This window comes from Tauraco erythrolophus, chromosome 20, assembly GCF_009769465.1.
Source record: "Tauraco erythrolophus isolate bTauEry1 chromosome 20, bTauEry1.pri, whole genome shotgun sequence".
Lineage (NCBI taxonomy): Eukaryota > Metazoa > Chordata > Aves > Musophagiformes > Musophagidae > Tauraco > Tauraco erythrolophus.
Window position 1 is genome coordinate 4,213,149 of NC_141484.1, and position 20,162 is coordinate 4,233,310.

At 39.4% G+C, this 20,162-nt stretch overlaps 1 protein-coding gene across 2 annotated transcripts in view; it reads left to right on the forward strand.

Annotated features, from left to right (window-relative positions):
- The window catches only part of TEX2 (testis expressed 2), a 53,593-nt gene that overhangs the window by 6,736 nt on the left and 26,695 nt on the right, over positions 1-20,162 (forward strand). For both annotated transcript variants that reach the window (XM_086623836.1, XM_086623837.1), the window contains exon 2: positions 16,963-18,617. In XM_086623836.1, the coding sequence (XP_086479962.1) occupies positions 16,989-18,617 (1,629 nt within the window). In that variant the 5' untranslated portion in view covers positions 16,963-16,988. The remainder of the gene's footprint in view (positions 1-16,962; positions 18,618-20,162) is intronic.

Consider the following 20,162-nt stretch of genomic DNA (forward strand, 5'->3'; position numbering starts at 1 on the left):
TGCCCACTGGTCACCTCCAACCTCTTGTTCCTGTCTCCCTGCCCCAAAGTGGCCGATGCAAAGTGGAGAGTTCTGCCCTGGGTGCCTTCCAAGCTGGGTATTTCCGTTCTGCTTGCTTAACACACATCTGTCATTTTGGTTGCCTGGAGGGGCTTCGCTCTCTGTCTTAATACTCTTGTGTAATGTTTGGGGTTGAATGCATAAATAAATGTATTTTGGTGGTAAATGAAAGTGATCCGTATGTTTCTTCACTTGTTTGTAGCTGCTGTGAAGTTTGATAAGGCTTATCTTTGTAAGACCTTCTAAGTAGCAGTTCTTTTTGTCTAATCACTTTCACACTTTTTCCTTTTCAACTTGATTTGAAGTATTAAACAAATGGATTGAGAGAAGATGGAAATAATCCTAAATGTCTGTCAGCTCAAAAATGTGCATGTTAATAAAGGCTTTGCCAGATCTTTTAATAAACCTTCTGAGCAAACCTGTGACCACTTTACAAAAATATTTTTTTTTTGTGTGTGGGGGGGCGGAATCAAATTGCTACTATTCTATTTATCTGTTATTTTAGTGAATAACAAGAGAGGTGGATGGAGAAAGCTCGCATGCACAGCTGGTCCTATCTCCTGTTTTGTAATTCCGGTTATTATTCCCTTTATGACAGCAGGTCAAGTTTTCCAAGATGCCTTAACACTGTGTAGAGGTTACAGGCAAGCTGAAGATCTGTGCCTAACGCTTGTAGAAAACTCTGCGAGTGCCTGAAACGATTCATTTAGAGGTGTGTTGTATTTAAGAGTGTAAATATTTCATTATATGGATCTCCATTTCTTTTGTTATGCAGCTTTGGGATATGGATTGATAACTGTTTTTGAGTATTGAACAGATTTCATGAACCCTTGCTTTTCTGATGAGTTGGGACAACTTTTCAGTTTCATTTTTATTGGCTAGATTTAAAAAGTTGAGCTAGATATTTATTATTATTTCTATCATGCTAAAACTTCACAATTAAAATGATAAAAATGAGTAAATCACTGTGCTGCACTATGAGTGTTGTTTTAGTACTTTACTTTGTCAGGATATAGTTTTCAGAATATCCTTCTTGTATCCCGAGGCCCTTAGCGGTGTATATACCAATGAAAACTGCCGTGGGTTGGCTGTTCTGCAAACTTTCTAGTCACAAAATGGGTATGGTGGAAACTGACTTTTCAGGCCTCCTTCTCCAACACCCCGAGCCAAATAACTGCTGATTTGTCTGATCCGTTCAGGTCTCGGGCTGTTGAAGAAGGCATCATCTGTTATGATTGCGCTTCTGACTCCTTCATGGAGTTCAGGAGATCTTTGGAGGGGCTGTCAAGGCTGTTCTGTGGTTTAACAGAGAGGAGTTTGTCTCGTGGTGTGGTGCTGAATGCAAGGTGAAAAGATTTCCATCCCATGTCTAGATTTCCACTTTTACTGTTGTGTTTTTTTTTATATTCCCCAAAGAGCAACCAATATTGCTCTGAAGCCTTTGTTATATATAGCATGGCAGGGACAGCTCCTTAGGGATGGGTGTAGCTTCCTCACACTTCAGTCATGACTGCTTTCTCACCTTATCCTGGAAGAAAACTGTAGCTGCCGCCCGTGCTTGGCTGTTGACTTGACCTCTCAACAATTAAAAACCTCTCTTAAACAGCCGCACCCCTGATGTGTGGTGATGATGAGGAGGTGAGTATGTATGTTCTCCCAAACTTGTTAACAGTGTATGTAATTCCGAGCTTGTGTAGCTGCTTGACTCAATTTGATAAACAAATGCATGGAGGATTTATTAAGCATGTACATAAGAACATTGCCATATGCCTGAAATTAGAATTGCCTGCATAATACTGTAACTGAACAAGGCAGGATATGGCTCAAAGACACTTATTTCCCTTTGCCCTTTTGAATCCATCTTGGTGGCTTTTGCTGTTCTTTTATCTCCCAGCAAATCAAGACCTGAAAATTGATGACCTAAAATTCATTCCCTTGAAGCTAATGTAATGACACTTTGCTTTCTGTGCATGTGTGTGCACAAAATGTAACCCACATACAGTGGAGTGCGTTTGTTCTTACCTATTTTATCAAGTAGTTGAGACTAGAGGCATTATTTCTGCCTGCAATAGTAGAAACTTTTACGGTGCTGAAGGCATTTGCTGGACAAACATAACACTGATAATATCTGGTTATTGATTAGTAAATATCATAGGGTGAGGAAGGGGTTTTAGCCCTTTTTATACAGGGAAGTTACTGCAAAGGAGAATGACAGTAGAGAGCCTGCATGAATACTACTTGAATTAATAGTAGAACTGGGATTCCTCTTAAAAATTAATTTAACAAAAGTTTTTTAAGGTCTTTTCATATTGCACTATGGATTCAGCAGGGAATTGGGGTATATATTGCCACAAGACACCCACTTTCTGACCTTTTTTCAGCCTGTGGGGCTGTCAGATGGAATTCCTGGAGAAAACTACATTGAATCACGTTTGCAAAAGTGAGATATGGGTGCCTGTTTTACAGCTCCATGTGTAGCCGATCAGAATTCGGTATGTTCATCTCTGAAATAGAGGCCTGGAGGAATGATGTCATTTACAGATGTTGTCCCATCATACTAGTCTACTTGAGGTCTGCTCTCCGCTAAGATAAGGACCTATGTCTGTGTCTGCATGCTGTAGGAGTGGATTATACTATATAGGAACAACAAATTACTTTCTGAGCTGAGAGAGAATGAGTAATGGCTGGCTGTGTTGCTTCCTGCATTATTGATCTTTGGAAACTACTTTTCATGAGAGGCAGTGAGAACGCTTCAAGGAGTGCTGAAAAGTTCAGAAAACTGTTAACGAACTTAAATGTTTTAGAGTTTTGGTTTTTTTTTAATTTTATGTTTATGGCCTGATTCACACAGTAAAAGATCATGTTGGGGTAGATCTATACTGCTGGAAAAAAAAGGAGAGGAAAGCACTGTTTGTGTGCCTCTCAGTCTTATTTTTTTACTTTTTTTTGAGCTTAGTCACATGACAAATTGTCTTTCTAGGCAATGTGAACAGTACCCACGTTTTGAGAGAGAAAAACAGACTAGGAAGGATCCTCTCATATTCTTCTTTCTTAGGGATGTGAACAAAAGGGCTTTAAGGTGCGTAAGGATCTCACTTTGTTACCACAGTATACTGATTTTCCTTTTCCTTATAAGAAATACGGTGTCTTTATGTCTACTTTTATGTAAAATGATCCTATTAATTCAGATTGTTAGTGAGGTTGTTCTTCTTTCCTGTATTTACCTGTAATAGTTTCTTTGCAATTAGAATTAAAAAAATATGTTTGTGGGAGGTGCTCATCATTTTCTGACTCAGTTGATTTCAGTAAGAGTCAAGCCTCTAAAGCAGCTCTTGCAATTAAAATGTGTCACAGCTTTTAGAAATAGGAGTTAACCTCAGTTGCTCTTGGGCAAAAAAAAAAAAAAAAAAAGAAAAAAAGCCCAACCAAACGGCCAGAAAGCCTTAATATATTAAACTGATCCATTAACTATTCCTCTCTTCTCTGTCTAATGCAAGAAATGGAGGGAAATGCAAATCAAGGTAGTGGCTTTGATTTTAGTAGCCTGTTTTTGGCAGGGACCTCTTTCATGTTCTGGATAACAAAGTCCAGGGAAGATTATTGCCATGTCTGTCAATTAATAACTTTACACCTTGAAATGTTTAGGGTTATAAATACTATGTTCAGAATAAGAAAACATATTTAAATGAGAACACATGTGGATGCTTTTGCCACATCCTTCTACTTCTTTTGCCTTAATGCTTTTGTGTATTTTGTAAAATATTTGAATGTACTGTAATAGAATGGCTAGGAATTTTATGGTTGCTTCAGCTCCATGCACTTGAATGTGTGGGGTTTTTTTGTCTCTCTCTCGTAGTCCAGTATTTTTAATCATAAAATGTTTAAACCACTCTTTAATGCAAAATTAATCTTTGAGAGACTGTACTGAAATGTATGTGACGTTTGCAAGGCTCTAGAAGCTTTTTGACAAGCTGGAAAAAAACCAAGACCCCTTATGTCTCGATAGTTTGTTGGGAAGCTGGGAAAGTCTGAGTTGTCTGTCCTAATGTTTTTAATTGAGCCTCACTGTGTATCTTTGCTCATTGAGGTTTGACAGTGTTTCTGTGTTGTGTGTTTAGTTTTGTGTGGGTTTTTTTAATAAGCAAAACCCTTGTCTTTAGCATGGGAAAAATTCAAGTTGTTAGAGGTCATCTAGTTTCCATTTCAGTCTTGGGAAAATTTCAGTTTCTTGGATGTTCCCCTCTTGTCATCACTCTGCACTGTGTCCTTCTGTTGGAAAGCTACAACACTGCTGAACTTTTGCATTTTAGTTTCTAGGTATTTGAGTTTAACATGAATCCGAATGAAATGAGGAGACTGTTGCCTTAAGCAGAGAGAGATGTCTGGTACTCACCGATTCCCAGTTTGACATTTTGTTTTCCTGCTATTCTTAGGACAAGGTTTCTTCAGAGTTGACTTTGTGTTTTGTTAGCCTTCTCTGGATCCTTCCATGAATTAGAAGTTAAAGGAATTTAAAGCATAGAAGCTGTTATTAGTAGTTTATGATAATCTCTGCACGCTTCTCTCTAGAATAAGATGGGTTGTGTGATTCTTCGGCTGGTTTAACTTGGTAGTTAGTCTTTGCTGTTGCCGTTTTAAAAAGTTAGTGATTCTGTATGATTTTATTTGTTCAAAGTGATGTGTGAACACTTAACCTCAGTGAGGTAACTCAAAGCAGAATTTTTCTCAACCTCCTAATAATATTGAAACTCAAAATAACATAATTAGCTGCACAGGGCTTTCAGAGAAGTCTGGAAATCTATCCCATAAGCCATTTCCTTCCAAAATCAGATCACAAAGAGCTGCTTTGTTCTTGTGGTGCTGAAATGTTTCTTGCCTTTGCAGTTTCCAAGTAGCATGAAATAACTGGTAATAACCTTCCTCCATTAATTTTTCATGGAATCCAAGGAGAGGCAAGACTATTCAGTGAATGGCATAGAACTGTTGGCAAGACTGCCTCTCTAAGTGCTGGGAACAATTTTTTCAAGAAACCTTGCAGTTTGACTTTTGGGTTGAATTACTTTTGAATTACTTTTGTCCCACCACTTCTCAAACTTAAGTTGCAACTCTGAAAAGACTTGTGTGTTATAAAGCTGTATTTATTGACTTTTTCCTAAGCTCTTCTGTCCTTTGGACCCTCTGGGGATTATGCTTGCAAAAGCTTCTGAGATACCCTGTTCTGTTCTATCTGGAATGCATTTTCTGTATTTATCAGATACGCTTTTTGCTTTGCTTAGGTAGGTGAGATGCAAGGAAGTAAGCAAATGTAATCAACATGCCTTATAACAGTAGTTCCCTGTCTTAATACTTGTAGCTTGCTATGTACCTTCAGGTACCTTAAGTTAATTAGTTTTCATTTGTCAAGTACACCTACCTTTCTCGTTAGGTGTGAATACTTTTTTATTTGTATGATATGAAGATGTAACCCTCCTCCTTGCCACAGACAATTTAAGCTTTCTGAAAGTAGCCTTGCTTTGGTTAGTTCTTGTTTTGTTTTGTTGCCAGCTGCCTGGGGATCCCAGAAGTTGAAAAAGTACCAAGAGGAGCTGGAGGATGAGAAAGATCAGAAACCAGATAATCCTAGAATGATGATTGCATTGTGCCTGGGGCATGCCAAGGTCCTAGGCATGTGAGGTCATCTACGTTTCTCTAGGGAGTTCTCTATTTCTTGCACTTCTCGCTGGGTCTAGAGTGGTTGCAAAGGCAACAGCAATGACATGGCTGTATTGGAAGAGCTGGAGATAACGTGCTGCTTCTGGCTGAAGTTTCCTTGGTAAAAACCCAGTAGATGACACTGTAGATGTTTCTTTTAGCTGAAACATACTGACCCGTTTATTCCCAACACACGTGCAAAGACACATTCACAGAGGTGTGGCAATACAGGGTGGCAAAAAGTCCTGCTGATGCTTGTGTGCGTGAAGTTGTGAGGATTTTGCTGGTCGAGAAGAGGGCTCGTCGAGGGCATGCAGTGTTGCAAAGATACTGCACTTGTTTGAGTTGGTCTGTGGGAGTCTGAGTGGAAAGATTCTGCCAGGCCCCCTGGGCATTTTTCGTCCTCTGCCATTGTGACTTTCTGGCATATATGGCATCAGTAGTCCATCATGGGTCTGTAGCAATTTTCTTTTTATTTTTAAGAGTTATTACCTTGCTGCTTAGGGATGTGTGCTTGGTCCAAACCTCAATACTTTTAAGTATTAAATACTTTAGTCCCGTTTAGTTAAACCAGATAATACCCCCTTCTCTAATTTTGAAAACGTCTCTGAGAAATACAGAAACCCTGATTGTGTACTGTGTTTTGTCCTGTCGGGTTAAAAAGCCTTAAAGCACCTTGCATGCTAATCCTTTGCAGAACATGAAATTGGAATGAAAGTTGTACGTATGAAATACAAGATTTGATGAATCATTAAAAATCCACCAGAAAAAAAAAATCCCTTTAGATATGTATGGTTTATAAATCTGTAGATCCTATTCCTTTTTAAATGATCTTTCTTAACTACATTTTACATGGGGACCTAGAGTTTGAGTTATTAATTGATGCTGCTCATCTGCGTATCTGTGTTTAGCTTCATGTGGAGAACCATATCTATTTTTAATGTCTTTTCTGCTGTTTTCATATGAAGGTGTGTGATGGTTGTCTTAACTTTGCAGTTGCTGTGAATATTGACTGAATTTTTTTGTTAGTGAAACAAACATAAATGTAAAGAAGACATTGAACGCTTGTTACCTGTAGGCAGTTTCACCTGTTGATGAGCATTTGACTTGTTGGGAAAAATGAGCCTATAATACAATTCTGATAAGCCCTTTTTAAATTAGGATTCAAGGCAGCTTATTTTACTTCATTTTGGAAATGTGCTTTACTCTAAGTCAGTCAGTCAAAATTTCCCCTAAAGATTTTATAGTGACCTTTAACTTAATCAGTGATGCGGACAGCATTTTCAACTGTGGGCTAATCCACATAGGTTTTAGATAATCTTTCATCGGATTAATGAGGAGTTGATTTTTTTTTTTCTTTCTACCAAGATAACAAGGAGAGAGTTACAGTGCTGCACAGTTTTATATTCTATCTCACTATTTATCTTCTCAATAGGATGCAATTTTTTTATTTGTAAGCTTTTGATGTTTTATTTCTGTAATAATAAAACATTTTCTGTCGAGATGCAGAACTTCTGCAGCACCAGCAAATTCTGATGTAGTCTCTCTTCTCTTTTAGAAGAGAAGAAGCACAGAAGTTTTATATTTATTGCTCAAGATTGCTAATGGACCAGTGTTTTTTTTACTCCCTTTGGCTTGTCAGGGTGACTCTGAAGAGTGTTTCAGCCAGCTAGTATAGCAGTTTTAGAAGAGATAAGCAGAAAAGCTGTCTTTAGACTGGGACAAAAAGTTTGCCTCTCTTTGTCTATGAGTATGCTCTGGTTTTAATACGTTTATTTCTAAATCCCTTACTGCAGGAGTTTTACATCGAGGTTTGTAAACTTTTTTCTAAGACATTTCTCTTCTCACTCATAACCGCATTGATTTTTTTAGGTAATTTTGATGCCAGCAACTAGTTACCTGGAAAAATAAGTATTTGAATGTACTTTTTGCAGACAGCAATATATGATATAGGAAATGACTAAATCTCCAAATCTATGATGGAAGGGGACAGGGGGGATTTCGTTGTGGTTTTGTTACTATTTTGTTATGTTCTGTTGAGAGAGTTGGGGAACTAGTAAAAGTCCTTTTGAACTGTTTAATATTGAGTGTTTTGGAAGGAAAAGATTCTACTCATTGCTTGCAATTATGAGTGATAAAAAACAAGAATAAAGTAGTTCACAGGAGAACACGTGAATGGAAAAAGTATAATAGCCTAGAATTTTTGTTTGTTCTTATCTTGCCAACTGGGAGTAAACCTTCTTTAATGAAATTACACTTTGATGCAATTTGGATCTATTGCAAAGAGCAGAGGAATATCTTATTGAAAGTGTGTGAGTACTCTGAAAAAAAAATTATAGTTTGAGTTACTATATTGTAGAAGCAACTTTTTGCTATGACAGCAGTTGTTTTCACAGTGCTTTACTAATGTGTAATACTCAGAGTATTGAGGAGCTTCACCAGCAGCAGTATTGCAGTTGGTTGGGAAACAGACATTAGCAGAGGTTGTGTTGAAACTGAGCTCTTGAAGAACTGCACATTAAGAACCAGTTTTTGGGCTCAGCTTCTAGCTAACATTACCAGTACTCACTCCGTACCTTCTCCAGCTTCTCCTTTGGATTTCAGAGAAGCAGTTCTGTTGCAAAATAAAAATTGACCTTTGGCAATTGACAAGTGCTACACTGGTACGGCGGCAGGGCAGCAGCCTCTGGCTGGAGGTGGCAGCAGGTCTGTGGAACTGCAGAAGCCCTTCTCGCCGCAGTGTTGACAGGCTTCAGCTCCCAGCCCTGGCAGCTCGAAGTGCTGCGCCGACTGCCAGCGGCGTGTTGTGCCAGCTAGTTTGCTGTCTCGCGCTTTAGCAGATTTGCTGCTGCCCTGTTCTTAATCTAGTGCTCATGCACGTGGCTTGGTTGGAATTGAGTCCTCCTGGGACCGTGCCTTCCTTCTGCAGTCCAGCAGAGCACCAGCGTCGTCCTCTGAACTTGGCCTGCAGGTCACGGGCTGGAGGAACGAGCAGCCTGTCCTGCAACTGCTCTTTGTTCTCTTTGCAGAAAGCACCTAATGTTTCTGTATCTTCTTGTTTTTAAAGGAATAAATGTCACAATGTGTAGCGAAATACAGTGACTCTTCTCTACCCACTGTTACTGGTCTTCTGTAAGTTAGTGCTTTGTTTTAAGCTTTAACTCCTTTTATTTCTTCTATTAGGGGAAATGTTACATTTCTTATAAATATTGCTTCGTTTCAGCGTTAAACAGGAAGAAGTTAAGTTTTTCTGAGTTTCTGGATGATCTTTAACTGCTTAGCATTTTGTGCTTGTCCAAGCTAAACTGTAGTGCAGCTCTATGATGTTTTTGATGTAAGTGATGTGTCACGGAAGGAGAAATGGAAAGAATAATAATCTCTTATCAGTGAAGGCAGAGAAACTAATGTGATAGCTGACCTTTCTTAGGTCTTTGGGGAAAATGTTAATATAGAATAGACTCGCTTAGCTAATGTTAAACAATTTTTATTTGATTATTTTTGAAGCATTGTAAATACAAACTTGTATTAAGGACCTTATTATCAGTGCCTGTCTACGAAAAAATTCCAGCAATTTTGAAGACTCCTTATTTGCCATTGCAATTTTACTTGACCTTTCTGTCCTAGACTTCAGTAAACACCACCTCTTATTTATCTCTTCGATAGGTTTACAGTTTTCATTAAAAGTATCATCTCATTGACAATACTTTAGTGTCTTGCTTAGGATCTTTCATTTGAGTGTCTCTAAGCATACCTAAATGCTGGTTATTTAATTTGGATTATTCTTACCTTAAAAGCATTTGCACAAAAATATAATTTCATTTTTTTTTATAAGGCTCGGAAGGAACTCCTGATGGAGATATTTTAGCTGTTACCAGCTTAGTTGTGATAACCTGGCTGACCTCTGTTAGAGGGATGTGCTGTATGTGTATATTATAGTACATAGTGGGTGGCACCATCTATTTTGGCTGTGATCCTAGTGTTGTAGTCCAGTGTGTTCAATAGAAATCATTATTTTAATAGTACTTGATACTGATAGAAAATTCTTCGTTTATGTGCTTAGATTTAAAACAGGTTTTACTGGGAGTTTTGTTCCTCCCCCCTGGTATCTCAAATCCAGTTGTGTGAGCTGGAAAGATGAAGCAAAATTTCCTCCTTACTCCTGCTGGAAAGTGAGCTTTGAAGTATTGTCTTGGGGCTGGGTAACTAGATCCCCGGCACAAAGATTTCAAGGGGCGATTGTGTGATGGTAATTACCAGCGCTTTCTATGGAGTTCATTTAAAAGTAATGACTAGTGGATGTAGAAGGAGTAATAGGTGTTAACCATGGAATACATTAACTCATGGAGATGCCAGGGGAATTTAGTTTGTTGTAATTAGAAATTTGAATGGGGATAGGAAAGGATGTTGAAATTTGTTTTTTGCATCCTTTTTTGTCTTTTATGTTACAAATCTGCTGAGAGATGAAATTTGTGATGATCTCTGCTTCAGCAAGATCAGTCTGGGCTAAATGGCAATTGGCTTTCTAGACTACTTGTGTGGCAAAGTGGTGGTAACAGATTATTTGAGATGTAAACTTGCGATGATTTAAAATGTTACTTAAATAAAGATTATAACCCATAAAGGATCACTAATACTGTGCTTTGTTTTGAAGGACCTGGAATGAAGACTAATAGCTTTTAACAGAAGGAGTTTTGTCTGATGCTGAGAGCTCTATTATTTATTTTAAATAAGTTTAAAGAATAGCAACAGTCTGCCGTATCCCTCGGTGCTGGAAGGAAGATACTGCCTAAGACTCTAGTAAATCAACTGAAATCTGTAACTTCTGAGACCAAATATGAATTTCAGATCACATTGGCTTGTGCAGGTATTCCCAAACAGTGAAGCATGTGGTATGCTTCTAGCCTGGTTTGGGAACAGTGGCTTAATGCATTAGGGTGGTCCTGCCTGTGTTAATGTAAGATCTTCTGTAGCTCTGCTGTTATACCACGTAGACTTTGTAAATGTAATCTAAACCAAATATGCTACTTCTCCTTCCTATCGAATGTAGGGTAGATTTAAACTATGAATCATACATCTGTCTTTATTCTGACACTTGGAAATGGCTGTCGAGTAACCCAAAATAATAATGAACCCCATCAATCCCGAAGAAGTACTTTTTTCCCCAGTCTAGGTGATGTCGGTTCGCCAAAGCAGGAGGTGCCTGTTGAAAGAGTGATGGCACGGAAGGAGTATTGGGAAAGTAGAGACATAACCAGTTAGAAACATCTTTCCCTTTGAACAGTGATGGCAATTTGCATGAAGTTATCTTGTGGCATTATTAATAATGAAATTAGTGGCTTCCTGAATAGCATTTAGGGCTTGGTCTTCTGACACAGCTGATGGATACAGGGGAAGGTATTAAAGTGCTTTTTAATAACCTTTTTATAATAAGACTTTTTCTTACTTAGCAGGAAGGGAATGTGTTTTGTGGAAAACACTTTTTCTGGTTGATTTAGTAGCAACAAGTAGGGAAGATACTCTAAGATGAGTTTTGAACCTTGTGAAGATATTTAGGAAAGCATTCTACTAATACGACATACCCTTTCCCCCTTGTGTAGATCACAACACTGTAGCCTTCTTTCGAATGTAGTCTGCTTTGGGAGCTTTATCCTCCTTTCCATGTGTGTGCATGGGCTCCCTGTTTCCCCTAGCTCTGGTTGGAGCCAGAGGTGTCTGAGGTCAAAATTTAGCCTTATCCATTAGTAATGCAGAGTTAAGACTATTGGAGGATTGTAATATAAAGTTCCACTACTGTAACTGTGAGTCACATACGAGCAAAAATACTGCAAGAACTTTCTTCCTTTGAGTTCTCTTCTCCCTGCACTGGGGATTGACCTTTTTCTGCAGTTTGCTGGAAAAGCTGTAGCTTTAAATGTTTGCCTTTAGCTGAATGGCTTCTGCATTACAAATTGTTGATCTCTTTGTTACAGGATGGACACGAGCAGACAACACGTTCTGATATCTCATGCCAAATGGTTTAGATACAATAGCTAAACAAGCGGTTTAGATACCTGGTGACACCATAAATATCTTTCCGTCCCCAGTCCCTGAAAATTAACGTGTTTTGAAGCATGAGCTTGGTTTCTTCAGTCTTGAAACACTTCTCATCTGGTAAACGAGTGGATGACTTTTGTATATCTTCTCTCTGCGTAAGGCCAGCCGACAGGCTTCTGCTGGTGCACTGTGTGTTTCCTCAGTGCTGTAAATTAGGTGGTTTCTGGGGCTCAGCTGAAGAAGGGTGGTGTGTGTGTTTGTTGGCTGCAGGGAAGAGGAAGAGGGTTTGCCAGTTCTGGAGAAGGCTGTTTATGCTGTTGGGCAAAAGCACAGATTGCTTGGGCGCTTGGCTATTTCTATAAATACTCCCAATTAGTCATTCCTGCTGTAGGTAAGAGCACATGTCACTGTAGTGACGCTTTTAAAAGGTGTCGTGGCCGAACTTGACCCAGCGCTGCCCAGCAGCTGGTCTCTCCCTGGGCGTCCCTGTTGGTCAGCAGGTGCATCACGGCGTGGCAGAGACATGATGTCATCAGGGTAAGAACGCATCTGCGCCCGCCGCTCGCTGGGAAAGGGCTGGCAAGAAATATTTCCTGTTCCCAGGCAGTGAACGCGCACGGCTCGCCTGGTGTGCTGTTCCCTGTTGTGGTGCTTGAAAAGCAATGCCTGCAGGTGAGGAGTGTAAACTGCTCTTATGTGGGTGATGGGGGCGCAGTGCCTTAACATAAGGAGTGGAAGTGGCAGTAGCTGGTTGGCAGCTCTCTCATTCCGCCCTGCAAAAGCATCCAAAGTTCAAACCTTTGGGGGAAAGGAATTTATTTTCCAAGTAGCCTCCTTCCCTTCCAGGTGAAAGTTCATGTTTTGAATCATTTGGAGCCTGAGAAGCTAAAATTGTTATTCAGGCCTGCCTGCCACATAAATAAAACTGAAACCTTACATCTTCAGAATCAGCACCAACAGAAAAAAAAACCCTAAAGAGGCAGCCAGGGAAGGTGGGGACAGTGTGGCTTTCAAAAGAAGGATCAGTAAAACCCTATGTTTCTGCAAGTATCGATGTAATCTGCAAACAGCTGGTTCGGAATTGTGCCCCTTCAAAGGCGGAGGCTGGGAATGCCACATCTTCAAACAGCTGGGAGAGGAGTTGAGGAGTAGGAAAAAGGGGAAGCAATAAGTGAGGAAAACATAGCCAGAAATCAGTAAGAAGTGAGTCTGTTTAAAATGATTTAAGGGGTAAAAACATATGGTTCAAGAACCTGATGAAATATCTTTGTTGTCAGAACTGAACACCTAGTGGAGAGCTGTCAGTAGTGGCAGCAGTGGAAGAAGTCAGGGATGTTATTGTTGTATTCACTATGGAAAAGCTTCTCAACATCTACTTTGAAAAAATAAAAAAAACAAACCACAAATCCTTCACAGTAAAAAAGAGAAATTGTACTCGGGAATGGATTGGAAATATGATCTTGCCTAGAGCAGGCGAAAATCACCCCGTCCTGTGTTTGTGGGGGAGAAATTACTCTCAATAGGATATCTGGTGTGTTGAGAGGAGTTAGAGTTTTTAAAAGCTTGGAATGTAGAGAGAGCACTACTGTTGTAATCCCGATTGATATTCAGAATGCCTGTAATGAAATACCTGCTGTTGGCCAAAGCACATGTGCTTTCTTAAGTAAATAGCATTACAGTATTTCTCCTGTATTGTACAGTTGTTTATTTTAATGTACCAATTTTTTGACAATTTCATACAAGATACAGCTTTGAGCAGCTGTGCTTGGGAAAAGCATGAACTGCCTTGTAGCCAAACCAGCCTATAAACAGGATTGATTTAGAAAGTTCTAGCAAGATCAAAGAAGGCTAAAAATCATTATTTGCCCGAATAGAAATGGTTGCTCCTGGAAACCCAGCCCCTCAACTGAAGTATCACTTGGGCCAAACGTTGAGGACATTGGATACTACAGAGTTTTAAGTCGTGGGCTGAGGATGCTGCAGTGCAAATGGTTGGATTATGTTAATGTTCTGCTGGTGCCCTGTTGGTAGTGCTGGTTTAAGAATGTACTTTTATGAGACACAATTCATGGTATAGTAACATGTTTAAAGGTAGGCAAATGTTGGCTAATCGAGAATTTCCTTCCTTTCTGTGTTAACTAGTTATGATGAAAAAAAGTCTTCCTTGTTCAGTAAGCAGTAAAATCCTTTTTCAGTACGTTTGTGTGCAAGTAAACGTCATCTGTTTCAGGTAATTAGCACTGCATTAGCACAACATGGCAACTGGTGTTTAAACACACGGTAATTAACTGCACAATGTAAACATAATGTGCTAAAGAGCTAACAATGAATTTCAGGCAGATCAAAAATAACACTAGAAATGTTATTTGGGAGTGGAGGAAGTAGTTAATATTTTTCTTCAGAGTTGCTAGATTATTGATACACAGTTAGTGCTGAATGGGCAGAAGAGAAAGGGTCAGACGTTTCAAGCTGATGCCAACAGCATTGTGTGCAAGTGAAGCTCGTGTGGTGTTTGGTTTTGTTTGGGTTTTTTTTTGTTTGGTTGGTTTTTTCTTTTTCTTTTTTTTTTTTTTCCTTCTGTAGTGTATAGTGTTGTAATGGCTTAATGACCTGGAAGACGTTTAGGGTTTCTTGTGCTTTCAAATTTTGGTTTGCTAGTCTTGCAGTTTCACAACTGGTACAAAAATGCTAGACATGTGTGATAGCTGATGGTCCAGCACTAGGGAAATGGAAATAAGGTTGGATACATATTTTGTCCAGTAGTAGTTTTTTTCTCCTCCAAAATAAATGTGGGTGCGTTTGTCTAAAAATTGGGAAATTAGCAATTTGAACTACATGAAATGGAACCGTGTCCATGGGAAGCATGGATTCTATATGCTATTGTAAGTGTGCTAATCCAACAAGGATTAGACCAAGTTTGTTACAAACTGTAACGCCCACCAAGTTGTATATACGTATGGCAGATAAATGCATATCTAAACTTCTGAATAACTGAGAGTTCTTACTATTGGGGTAAATAACTACTTGGCCCTCAGACATGGTAGGAAGGGTGACGATCTTCTGAGTCTGAAGGGGGATGGAGGCTTTGCAGGAAGCAGGATAGAGTCCAGCTCCTTCTGTGTAACCAGTGTGGGAAGCATGCAAATGCTAGAAGCAGTAAGGAATAAGCTAGTCAAGAATTCCAGAGCCATAAAATGGACGACTATAGTGAGTAGGAAGTTGTGGACAAATAATTTGCTTCTGTTCCAGCATTACTGGACAAGCCGGGTAGGAAAGATCTGCTATTTTAAAATGTTTAACCCAGCTCATTTTACTGACAGGTTAAAAAATGCTTGTGTGAACAGCTCCATTAGCAAGTAGAAAGGGCTACAACCTTTTGTAGGAAGATGATGACGAACAGGTGGCACTGGCTTGCTGGATAATACAATCTGATATCACAACTGTTTGTGAAGTATACATTTCTTCACCACCACGTAGTCATTCTTCCGAACTGCTCTTTAAACGTCAGCAAAGGCCTCTCATTAATTCAGCTTGACAGTTTGATTACAGCATTTAACAGCTTCTGAAAAATAATTCAGTTACTGAAGTGGTAAACTTGCTGTCTTGACAATGAAGATAAAGTGCTGCCTCAGCCAGAAAGGCAGAGTTAATCTTGTAATTCCTTATCCATCTTTGTGTATGGTTACCCATGCCTTGGTTTAAATGTGTGGTATTTTCTCTCCATGGAAATACATGCTAAGTCCACTTTCACGGTTCAATAAAATGCTTGAAGTAACGTGTAGATATAATTGATGTAAAAGGCAGGTATGTTAGTCTACCTATTGCATAAGCAGCCTGTGTGCACCGATCTGATCAGAGATCAGTATTTTCCAAGAGTACTATTGCTACATCAGTGAGAATAGTTGCCTCTGCTGAAGCGTCCTTCCACATTCTTCCAGCAAAACTCCTAGTAGTAATAAATTCTTTGGGTATACACATTACCTGAGGTAGATCTCAAACACTCTGTATCTGCGTAAGTCTGACTCATGTCATTCTGGCAGTAGTTAGTTTGATACTGTCCATTATTGAAATATTTGAAGCTACTTCATCTTGCTGTAGTGGGATGCTGCTAAAATACATTTGTAAAGGGTGTCTAGTCCTGGAATTCAGGAGGGCAACTTTTAAAATTAAGTTCTGTCCAATTATGCTTTGTTTTGTCTGCAATTATTGGATATCCTCATCGTTTGTCCATAGCTTGCAAAACCTGGAAGGACAAAGACTACGTAGAATCATTTAGGTTAGAAAAGACCCTCAAGATCATAGAGTCCAACCATAAACTATGATAACGTATATGCTAGAATACAAGTTAAATCTCTACTTCCTATAGCCCAGTTCAAAGGGGTATACAAGAGAAGGTACTGTCCTGTGCATGAAGAGTTTTGTATATTCCTGACCTTGCTTTGATTTTCAAATTTGCTTTATTTAAAATAAATAGAAAGCATTAATTATTGTATGTAGAAGGAATTGAGGGTTAGGAGTGAAGCATTTCAGTGTGCTGGAGTGGGATGAGGCTTCTGGAACTCAGTAGTGCATCTAGTGGGAAAATAGTAAGGTGGTGCATCAGAGATGAACTATAATTTCAGAACACTTGAAGATCATTTTAACAGTACAGCACTTCTTAATATTGCCTTTTTGGGCTAGCAAACAGTAATCTAGATCTGTAATTCTAAGCATAAGTATCTTCTGCTTGTTTTTTGTTGTGTGGATTTTTTCCTTTTTTCGTACTTAAAATTGTGTCATATTTTTCCTTCAGGATCATCTAAGGGGTCTGGTAATGCTCTCCATGCCTATCCATTATTGCCAGTTGCCCTGAGCATGTTTTTCTCCTTGTCTTTCTTTGAATCTGTTCTTGCATTCAGTGATACTGAGATAGTTAAGTAGATGTGAAGGGAGTTTTAGCTATAATATAGATACGTTTTATGCAATGAAATAAATCTACAGTCCATTTCTTTAGCAGCAGTCAGTAATTTGACTAGGCAGCGTTAAATCCAGTGAGATGAAGAGTGTCCAGATTGTTTTCATTTTCAACTGACTGACCTGTTGCGTGTAACCTGTCTTGTGTTTGGCTTAATGCTTGAAAATAAGGTTGGTTGAAGGGGGGGAAAATGCATTTAACATAGTATTACGTTTTCTTTACAGACTCTGACGCATCTCTGGGACCTGCAATGACAAGTCAGAACAGTAGCCATGCAGAGAAAACTGGTGAAATGTCCTCAAAGCAGTCAGCACCAAAAGTACAGGTCCAACGATCTGTCTCCCGAGAAACCATCACTATTCATTTCTCTGCATTTGGGAAGGAGGAAGAAGAGGAGGAAGAGGAGTTTAAGGAATTTCTTGATGAGGAACTAGATGACCAAAGCATTGTAACAGCACTTGAAGCCAAGGAAGACCTCTGCTTTGAGCATACCGGCCATGATTTTTCTGGTCCAGCTACCTCGCTTAACGTGGCCAACTCTGCATCATTACTGTCCTCATCACCTGCAGTTCTGCCCACTGCAGAGACTGTAAATCTGTTGGATTCTCCTTCTACATCCCAAATATTCAGTGCAGTGCCACTAGTCCTGTCTCCATCATCACACTTGTGTCATACAGTTAGCTCATCAGGTGCACCACCACCTGTGGAACAGAAGTCCAGCCTGTCGTCTTCCCCATCTTCATCCCCTTCCAGATCAGTTGTCTGCTCTAGTGGATCATCCACAGTTTCTACTTCAAAGCCTTTTAAGGGTTTAGTCAAGTCCCTTTCAACAGATGTGGAACCAAAAGAACCCACTCCACCGATGCGACATAGGCAGTTAATGAAAACTTTAGTGAAATCTCTGTCTACAGACACTTCTAAGCAAGAATCTGAAGCTGTGTCTTACAGGCCACCCGACTCGAAACTGAACTTGCATCTGTTCAAACAGTTCACTCAACCTCGAGCTACAGGTGGTGATTCTAAAACTGCCCCCTCATCTCCATTAACATCTCCCTCTGACACTCGTTCCTTTTTTAAAGTACCTGAAATGGAGGCTAAAATCGAAGATACTAAAAGACGCCTTTCTGAAGTGATCTATGAGCCTTTTCAGCTGCTCAGTAAAATAATGGGTGATGAAAGTAGTAGCCACAGGCCCAAAGCCTTATCTTCAAGTGCTTCAGAACTCTCAAACCTTTCCAGTTTGAATGGCCATTTGGAAAGCAATAACAACTATAGCATTAAGGAAGAAGAATGTGATTCTGAAGGGGACTTCTATGGAAGTGACTCTCACCTGCATAGGAATGGTCAGTCAAAAGCAACTGAGGAACATGCAAAAGAGACGGACACCAAAAGCTCTCAGTCCGCAAGCACAAAGGATGCGAGTTCGAAAACTTCACTTGTACTTGAAAAATGTTCGTTGTCTGCACTAGCAAGCAGAGAGGATGAGGAGTTTTGTGAACTGTATTCTGAAGACTTTTCTTTGCTAGAGGATGAAAGCAAAACTGATAAACCTTCTGAAACTTTGCTGGATCCCGAGATGACTGAGGAAAACGGTACTGTGCTCAGTAGTGAAGATGAAAATAATCTGTGTGCGCAACAGCCTAAAATACCAGTGAAAACTTTATACTTCCTAACACTGTTGGTCTATGCTTACTTTATTATCCCTCTCCCTGGCTACTTAAGTGGACTCTTACTTGGAATAGCCCTTGGATTTATGATAGCTGTCTGTGTGATTTGGCTTCTTACTCCACGTACTCATGAATATTTCAAATTGCATACAAGTATGAAAAAGCGATGGAATATAGGAGCTCTAGACATCAAAGAACCTGAAATACTGAAGGTGAGGTCGTGGTATTTTGTGTATATGTGTGTGTGCATTATTTTTGGAGGAAATAGTAAACTAGATTTATTCTGAAGGTGTAAACTAGCTGAATTATCCCCATTAGTAACCAGAGTATTGTTTTAGGGTCAGGCAGCTTTGGCAGGGGCACAAATGGTTTAATATCCAAGAACAAATAAGACTTCAGTGTCCTTAAGGAATAGTAGAAAAATATAATTGCTTCAAAAGTAAAAGAGCCAACGGTTTTGCTGATGCATTTGAGATGATCCAGCTGAACTACTGAGAGCAAGTAGTGTCAGAGTTTAGTGTGTAAAATCTTTGTGCTTGAAGCTGCATCTTGGGAGATGCATTGTGTTTCTGGGGTATTTTACTGTATAGGCAGTAATTGTCTTGTCTGTTCAGTCTAAGCAAATTCGAAAGTGTTGTGTTCAAGTAAAGCATAGGTGGTTGGAGAGCATGTGGATTCTCCTCAAACATGAGCTGATTAGAATGAGAGGAGGAACAACTGATGAAAGGGATGTAATCGTGGGTTATGATGGCTGCGGTTCTGCGTGCTGCTATCTTGAAAACTGGCCTGTAGAATATGGATTGCAGTTCAGTAAAATGTATGGCTGAGAGCTGGGTTTTAAATCTTAGAAAATTTATCCTCCCTCCTCTTTGCCCTTCCCCATCTCCAGTTCTGGTTCAGATACTGCAAGTTGCTGTTGCTTCATACATCTGGCACGTTGCTGTCTGTCCAGTTGATCCATACAAGCACTCAGTTACTTAAGTGGCTTTGTGCTTCTTCCTTGTTCCTATTTTTCCTCTCCTAATCTCCATGTCTGATGAATTAAAATAATATTTTCCCAATTGCAAAATTCAGAACAACAAAGCATGTGCTAGTTTCTGATGTGCAACAGAAGCATTTCAGAATGAGTGGTACAACCCTCACTTGCTGTCACTTGCTTGTCAGAGTATTTGTGAATTCTTTCTTGTATTTGTGTAAATATTAAATCCATCCTGAGCTTTCTGAAGGTGCATCTCCAGTTGTGTAACAACACAAAGGTTGCATGAATTTAAATTCATGTGGTATTGATTACATGCTGTAGAATCTATAGTGTATTGATAGCTAATCTCATGTATATTTAGGTAACTGAAAAGTTAGAGAAACAGGGTATAAAAGCCAACTTTTGTTGAATACAGGCAGCAATTGCATACCCACCCCTGGTGCTACCTTGATATTCCTTTTTTTTTTTTCTTGAATGATGAGAGTTGTGGTCTTTATTTGTTCTGACCGCAGACTGAACACTCCTGTCTGCCACATTGATTTACCTGCTGCTTACTTGTACAAATCTTGACAAACTTTCAGTTCTGTCCATGTTAATTGGGTGCTGAGATCCTGCGTAGGAATTTGCCTTAATACTTGAAAGCCGGTAAAGATCTTGATGTGCATTGTTGGCTGGTGTTAAGATGGCTCTTTGAGGTGTTAGCTGTTATTCAGAAACCTCTAAACTGTATTTTAATGCTTTTATCCAGGAGGTATATTTTATGAGAATGGCTGTAGGC